Source organism: Dermacentor silvarum, chromosome 11 (assembly GCF_013339745.2).
Source record: "Dermacentor silvarum isolate Dsil-2018 chromosome 11, BIME_Dsil_1.4, whole genome shotgun sequence".
NCBI classification, from domain to species: Eukaryota; Metazoa; Arthropoda; class Arachnida; order Ixodida; family Ixodidae; genus Dermacentor; species Dermacentor silvarum.
In genome coordinates this window covers 23,416,371-23,424,927 of record NC_051164.1, presented here as the reverse complement: position 1 = coordinate 23,424,927, position 8,557 = coordinate 23,416,371, and the positions used below count along the sequence as shown (strand labels likewise).

The 8,557-nt window shown below is 44.5% G+C and overlaps 1 protein-coding gene across 1 annotated transcript in view; it reads right to left on the bottom strand.

Moving 5' to 3' along the window:
- Positions 1-3,804: 3,804 nt before the first annotated feature.
- Positions 3,805-8,557, bottom strand: part of LOC119432463 (tyrosine-protein kinase SYK) — a 137,127-nt gene continuing 132,374 nt past the window's right edge. The window contains exon 18 of the mRNA XM_049658245.1: positions 3,805-7,812. Within this exon, the coding sequence (XP_049514202.1) occupies positions 7,743-7,812 (70 nt within the window). The 3' untranslated portion in view covers positions 3,805-7,742. The remainder of the gene's footprint in view (positions 7,813-8,557) is intronic.

Here is an 8,557-nt window from a genome sequence, read left to right as displayed (position 1 = left end):
GCATACTCCATTTCATCATAAAGTCTGACATTCATCCACGATCGCTGACGGACGTTCCCGTTCTTCATCTATGTATAACGCTTGTGCACATGCAATAAAATAAACTTCGCCGCCACCAAAAGCGTTCCATAACTTTAACACTTTAAAAATATATCGGCGTCAAACGCTATAGCAGAACACACAGATTACATGGCCTGCAAATGGGTCAGCCATTGTCGATGGCATCCAAGTCGTAACATAACAAATAAATCCGATGACACTTGCATACCACTCACTGGAGAGGCATCGGCCTTGTATGAAATAAGCTCACAAAGTTCACGAGGAGCGGAAATCCTAAAAAAAGAGAGTCAGAGTGCGTATTACATCTTGCTCCCCTCATCTTAATAAAAATTAAGAGTGTTGGCAAAACGTTCGGATTGCCAGGGCGCCCCGCATTGATATTCCTAAGGTACCTTGCACTTGAAACTTACTTAAAGTCGACAGAGCCATTTCATAAAAGAGCACGCTGTTCCAGCAGCCAAGGTGAAGAACACGCGAACGCTTCGAACAAAACTGTTGCACCATTCTTGCGCCACGCACCATTCAGGAAGCTGTCCTTCTCCACGTAGGAAGGGAGCAGTTTCTCGAAAAAGAACGAAGGATACAAAATCACGTTGTGAAACCATGCGATTCACTTCGCATCCTGAAGGCCACGTCTGGGAGACATGCACGCAACAGCACACAATTTTAACTCATGGAGCCTGAAGTTCACCCTGTCGGGCGCCAGCAAAGCGTGGTGCGTGAGAAATTTGTAGTCTGGACTGCGAACCAGCCGTCGCGTTGCGTCAGGCTCACCAAGGGCTGGAAAAAGGCTCTCTCTCGAAAAGAAATTTAAGCTAAGAAACAGAGCTTTCGACGTAGATGCCCGAATGTCTTTTTGCAGAAGTTACACCGTGGAGGCTCCGGAACGACCATCGTTTCTTGATTTGGGCCAGCTGTCGACGCATTTTTGTCTACAGATTAAAGGGCGCTGCAGGGCCCCCGCTACAGTGGACACATTTTTGTTAATTTTATTCTTTCACTAGGCATGCATGCATTGTTGCCACTTAGTACAGGAGCATCGCTCATAAAACAGCCCGCTCTGGTGGCCAGATTGTGCAATCGTTGAAAGCGCATACGCTCAAGGGAGCTGCGCGAAAATTTTGTTCAGGCTGCTCTGATGGTGTCTATGGCAATGTACCATGCTACTTACAGCACCGGACTCTGAAAACAAGGTGTGCACTCCCAAAGATGACGAAAGTTATGGCACGTGATGCTATCCAAAATCAATCGGACAGCGTCTACCGGCTGGTTAGAAGTACAAGAAAATCTACTAGTGTGAGGACAACAAAAAACATTCAGAAGATGCGACTAGTTCTGAAAGTGAAAGATTTCACACATTTATGGAATCCTAACACGAATACTTCCGCCCAAAGCTTCATTACGCTAAGACAGATGTCAACAAATCTAATAGCAGCCACACCTGACACCTCGAACATCTACTTTGCAGAAGTGTGGGTCCACGTGTGGACTTAATTGGTACAGGACGTTCCCTACAGATGTACGGGGTGGGAACATCACTTAGTCTGCAAGCCTCTACAGCTAAGCAATGGCCTCCGATGCGCGAAGCGTTTTGCTGACCATTGACCCCAGCGACGCAGCCATAGGACGACGGTGAAACAACAGCACGAAACAACACCCACCAAAACTACCTGCCATCCCGAGGCTCAGACGGGAGGGCGTTCTCTTTCAGGCGCCACCGCTAGAGGAGTACAATAAGCGGCGGCAACAACGCAATACAGCACTAGCTCGTGGGCTCGCGATTGCATTGCAGTGCATAGATGCCTACAGCCTTATCCGGACACGTTCCTCTCAGCTGCAGGAGTGATGGCATTCAAAGATGGCCCACTGAAAACAGTTGAGGCCGCGCTTCTCCTTCGCGAGCAAGCTTTTAAAGAGGACACCTTTGCTCACCTATGCGTTTGAAATCTTTTGCAAGATTTCATCGCATCCATTGTGGGAGGAAGTCTTCTGTTAACGCCCCAGGAAGGGAAAGCCACAGGTCATTGCGAGGATTTACGAATGTCATTTAGAAGCACACCGAAGAAAAACAAGATAGAAAGAAGGCGTGGCATCGTGACGTGGTGATAGTATCGACTGGCACGTCAAGTAACGCAAAGCATTCATTATGCTGTCGCAACCAAGGAGACTGCAGCTTTGAGAAAAAGGTTTTCCACGGTACCTTTAAATGAGGATGCAGAAGGCGCACTCACATCCTTTCCAGATTACGGTAACACACTAAGCCCTGTCTGGACGCAGAAGTCATGTTTTCAGAGTGTGTCATACCATTACGTACAAGCCTGAAAAAGAATATCATTATCATCATCATAATCATCATCACCCTATATTTATGTCCACTGCAGGACAAAGGCCTCTCCCTGTCATCGGCAAATAACCCTGTCTTGCGCTTGCTGATTCCAACTTGCCCCTGAAAATTTTCTAACTTCATCACCCCACCTAGTTTTCTGCTGTCCTCGACTGCGCTTCCCTTCTCTTGGTATTCATTCTGTAACTCTAATGGTCTATCGGTTATCCCTCCTACGCATTACATGGCCTGCCCAGCTCCATTTCTTCCGCTTAATGTGAACTAGAATATCGGCTATCTCCGTTTGTTCTCTGATCCACACCGCTGTCTTGTCTCTTAACGTTAGGCCTAATATTTTTCGTTCCATCGCTCTTTGTGCGGTCCTTAACTTGTTCTCGAGCTTCTTTGTTAACCTCCAAGTGTCTGCCCTATAGGTTAGCACCGGTAGAATGCAATGATTGTACACTTTTCTTTTCAACGACAGTGGTAAGCTCCCAGTCAGCATTTGGCAATGCCTGCCGTATGCACTCCAACACAATTTTATTCGTCTGTATAGAATATATTCTTGGTCAATTAGAACCATACGCACCGATTTCTGCGATTCAAGCCTTTCTTCGGCTTTCCTGAAAGTCTGCGGTAGATGTGTACCATAGGAAGCTCACTTAACGTAACAAGGAACATCTGAAAGCGCGATTCAGGCTCGGTATGCACAAAAGTGCATGTCTAATACGTTCCGTCGTCCAATTGGCTTCCGTGACTAACGAATCATACCTTACCATACCAAGTGCTGCGGCTCTCTTGATAATCCTGTCAAGCTGCAAACCAGGATCACTGCTGTCCGAGCAGACAAGCACAGGAACATGCAGAATGACGAGGTTTGAAAGCTGACAAGTAGGTATGACGCCCAGTACAGACGCAGATAGTTGTTTGTCTGAGTGCCCCTTAATGCGTCTTGAATTGAGCGGTTCGCTAGGAGTCAGGAGAGCTGTTGCCAACTTTACTATGTACCTTAAACTATCATTTTGAGAGCATCAAACTTGAAGGAAAGTGTCAGAAATCACCGAAATCGTAGGCGCTTAAGCAAAAGACGAATGGCATCGATAGCATGCGCCGAAATTTTGTAACGCTCCATCTCATTTTACGCTCTTGTTTTATCATACGTTACATCAACTGACCAATCCTAGCGATGACTGCAGCGCGGCGTCGTACCGAACCAATAATAGAAGGTAAAAGGAATGGAAAATGAAATAGATAGTTTGAAAATACGGGCACAGATAACCGTAATTTCCCGACAGATGCAATTTGCAATGCTTGGTTACCAACCCTAGGTTAGTAGAGAGAAGGGTTATGTTTGATCAGCCCGTCCAGAAATCGTTACTTGTGCTGTGGTGAAACTGTACGAAGTGCAAGGTATAAGCCATTTTGACGTCACCTGCAGTTAGGTACTGCTGAACGATTTCGAGTCTTCCCATGCAGAAGTCACGTCCGACATTAAATGTTAAGTAGTTGCATATTTAATCCGGACGCTTTCGCACTTTTCCTAGTCGAAACCTTGCTACTATTAGTTGAAGCAAATAAAGTAGGCTAAGGTATTTTTTACACGATGGAAATTTATTTTTTGCATTCCATAAAATTTGTGTTCGCGAGAAAACTGGGGGTGAATAAATAGCGAGCAATGGAAACCAGACTTTTCTACGCCCTCAGTGCGCAATGAAATCGCAACGACCATGTAATGTTTCTTTTTAGTTTTGTGAGATCAGGACGGGTATCTTGCACTGACGCTATTTGAGCAATGATCAAATGATGATGGAATTCGTGATAGGTTCTTCTACGCAAATTTTCATGGCTGTTTAAAATTTGAGCAAGTCAGAATATGTTTCTCTCTGTATTTATATGTAACTGTAAGAAGCAGAATGAATAAACAATAACGGAAACAGTGCAGGTAATCTAAGCATTGTGATGCCCGATCAAACCAAGGGCGAAAAATAATGGAAACTTCACCCATTCGAATGGCGGAGCGCAGAACAAATGCTACCTTTCATTCATGAAAATGAAAATGGCAAACGGTGATTTGGGACAAGATACACAACTAATACAATCAACTGTGGATTGAAAAGCCAATTTTCACTGAACCGTCCTACAAGGTATAGGAAGCTATTACCCCGTATTCGGTCGTTATAAGCACCGTTACAACCACTCCCAACCAGTGCAACAAGATTACGAATAAGGTGCGAAAGAACATGTTATCGCAGTAAGATAATGTGGTCTGTTTACAAAAATCAAACACCATATGGCACACTTTGGGCACTTTAACAATGACAATAGAACTTTAGCAATGACAATAGTGTCCTTGCGGCGTTATGAATTCACCAAATTTTAACATCTCCCCATCTAGCCTATGGCCACGCATTCTCGATTTATAACGACAGCTTGCCGACATGGTCTTCTCCATCGAAGCCCGGACAAATGTTTCCCACCGGACAGATTCTGCCGATTCGGTACCTGAAGCGTGTTGAGCCTGACCACTATCCCGATGTAGAACGCATTCTGCATGTGATTTTCCTTGCGGTCGGCCCGGTATTTTTTTCCTTACAACGTGCTTCTGTGTACACTATTATGGTAGGTTGGTGAAATTTCGTTGTCTCATATAGCATTTATTGTATTTAATGCGAGATATATCGGGAAGTTTGGGAAAATGATTGCGTTGAAGTATTTTTTATAGTTAAGGCTTATGAGCGTCACCGGCGATGTGCTGGTGCAATGCCGGTTTTATGGCAAAAGGGTCACAAAGAAGCGAACCACTTTCAATCAATAAAAACAATTATTTAAGCGATATTACTATAACGTGATAGCAAGTTCAAGAATTATCTGCTTGTGGTACAGAAAGCGGGCTTCACTTATTTTGTGCCAGCTGAACTCGAAAACTATTTCTATTCTGAAACATGTGACACCACATCGCATTTGCATGGGCAATTTGAAAGTGTGCGCGTGCGTGTTGTGTGTGGACGCTTTGATGGTAATTCAAAGCTACGTCATTGGAATCTACATGAATCCGAATGCTCGGAACCGAAACAACATTGTCATGTGCCAATGACGTTATGTGGGCTGTCGAGCCTTTAAGCAGTCTGAATAATTAAGGCTGAGTTCAAAGCTATTATCGATATGGAAAGAGAAGATGGACAATATAGTAACAGGCAGGTTAGCTCTATCGAAAAAGGCATGTGCATCATGGCTCTTATATCCAATAACCCGTTATGACCAGTGGGTTTTGTATGAGATCGCACCGAATTCCGGAACATCAAGTTTATGTAGAATATTGGCTTCCTGGAATACGGAGTCCACAGGAGCACGCATTTTTTGTACGCCTCAGTGTAAATGAAAATGCGTTCTTCTATGCAGCTTTCATTGTTGAATCTAGAACTGCACTTGACGCACGCCCACTTTCAAAGGTGAGAAGAAAAATAGCATAAACTTGCAACGTTTTACAAACGATGCAATAAACGAACTCTTGAAAGAGAATATGGGATCAGGGCCTTTTAAGTAAAATTATGCTGAAAACATTTCCGAAAAGTTGTCGAGAACAAGGCTAACAGGTATGCGTGTCAAGATGTGAAGCTCAAGAAACTGAATTAGCGTTATGAACCGACGCCTCCGCAGCGCCTTCATAGGACAAATAAAAGACTTCAGAACACTGTGGCGTCCGTTACCTTGGATATTGACGATTGTTGTTTCTTCAAAAGAATGAACGTGAAGACAGAAAACAAGCAGAAGGGCCTGATAAATGATTCGTTAGGACATTCGAGACTTGCGTGAAGTCTGCCGAACAAACACTGGACAAAAACAATGCTTCTTAAGTTCCATAACAGCCCCTCAAACACATTCCAGCCGCCTAATGTTTGAACGCTATAAGAGTCGCGATGTTTTAAAAAAGTCACCGAAGGGTTTTCCTTATCTGCGATATGCTCCCAAACTTTACACTTTCTTGAAGGCAGTATTCAAAACTGGACTCGGAATTTTACAAAATATTGACGACTTCATGCATTGAGATGTGACGCCGATTTTGATCGTAATTGTACATTATCGAGGAATCATCACCAGAAGACCTGAGCGGAATGAATGCAGAGAAATTGTACCGAAGAAAGTGCGACAGCCGGGAAGCTTCAGCTTGTTGAAGAATCACTAAAAACTCCCTCTCTTGGAACGTGCGTGTGTTTTTTTCCTTTACTTGAGCTGAACACCGTACAGATGGCCATTGATTTTTGCATTCCCAGTAAAGGCTGAAAAATACTAAACGTGCCTTTTCGAGTGCTATTTTTGCGTCCCAATCCCTGGACCTGCATGGGTGCCCCTCAAAAGTGAAACGTCGTTGTGCGTAATGATGACTTCATAAGCTCTAACTAGACGACCTGGTGTCTCGCGGCTTGCTTGCCCTCACAAAGAGAACCGGTAGCGTACACGCGTTCGAAATTCGGAAGATGGCGGCCGGTAGTACGCTAGACTTAACGGACACCTCTCGGTTCAATATGCACGTCATGTCCTTCGAAGGTTTGAACGCCTTGCAACCAGAGCTCTTCAATCATACCAGTGGCAGAACTCTCCACTGATCCCATTTATGAAAACACAAACACAGTAAATGGCTGTAGGTGACGGGACCGACTGTCACGTTACCTACGAAGAACAAATTAACTATGATATGCTGTGTTTTGAGCACAGCGAAAAAAAGAAGTTATCTACGTCCACTGTGAATAAAGCCAAATAAACCCCATTTTCCATCAGCACCACAATTTTTTTAGCCAGCCATTGGCAGCTCTTTTTAATAGGCAAATGGTGATGACGAGATTAATCTTATTGTTCACTTGGTGCAGCATACGTGAGGTAAACGTAGCGTTCCACATAAAGGTACTCGTGAATACCTTGTGTTTGAAGAGGAGCTTCGGAAATGGTATGATTGAAGAAGTCTGCAGGTAACTGCGTATGTTTCTTTTTAACTTATTCCATTCCCTCGGCAGTCATATTACTGTGGGTCCGAAAACTCAAGTGTGTTCTTGGCCTTATATACCACTCTGGAAGCGGTGTCGGTCATGAAATAGAACGCTTTTCAAGCACGCCCCTCATAATGACCGACCGACCGACCGACGAAGCAACGGTCAAGCTTCATGAGCATTTGTCGACGGTTCCGTGGTGGCGCCTTCCGAGTCTAAACTGCGGTAACAACATCACAGATTGGTGCCTTGAGGTACTGTGTTCCCGGCTGAGGAGCCGGCTGTACCGGTGACGTCGGGTTAATGGCAGCGTCTAAGCCATCGACGCTTGAACCACTCGGACACTTGGTCTCGCTGGCCGTGTCATGAGCGCCCAGTCAGGTGCAGTCTTCTAGGGCCTCTCGTAGCGTGGCGCAGATTTCAGTGAACGAGGGTCGGTCATCGGGCCTGTAAGAAAACGCGCGACAAAATCAGAGCACAGAATGTAAAGCATGCGTGCTATTTGCAACGCCATTCGAGACGTTGAGTTTTGAAAGTGTGTTAGTTGGTTGCTACAGCACGCATTCACATTGTCAGAGTCCAAGCAAGACAACTCAGAAGGGAAGTTACTAATACACAGAACAAGCGCTGCGGAACTGAGTTTTACTGAGCTCTTACAAGTGTGTTTTATTATTATTAAACTTTCACCGGTGCGTATGTGCGCTCTCCTAATAAACTGTCCGTTTAACGTGTAATGCTCAAAATGAAAGATGACGCAATCCAAATAAAGCTTTGAAGCTCTCGCTATCAACAACAACCACGACAAATGTGTGAGTGCTCTGTGAGTGGCGTTTACACAAAAAGAGTTGAAGTAAGTGAAAGACCGTATTTGTCTAGGATAACAGTATCGCATCTCATCAAATATTAGTCGTTATGCGCGTTCTGCATCCTCGCAGGTGTGCAATATTTTCGAACCTTTGGGCATAATTATAACAGATGCCGTTCGCCAGTATTTTTCTGCATGCTGGAAAACAGCATGAAAAGAAATTCAGCCGGTCGCTTATTATCTATGGAGTTACTACTGACTGCCTTGCCACCTTATAGTCGACTTCTTGACTACGAACGTACGGAATGCCCTCTATAGACCAAAGCAGTTGGCAGGTGTACTTCATATTACCTTTTTATTATGTGAAGCGTATACGTCTAGTTGGGT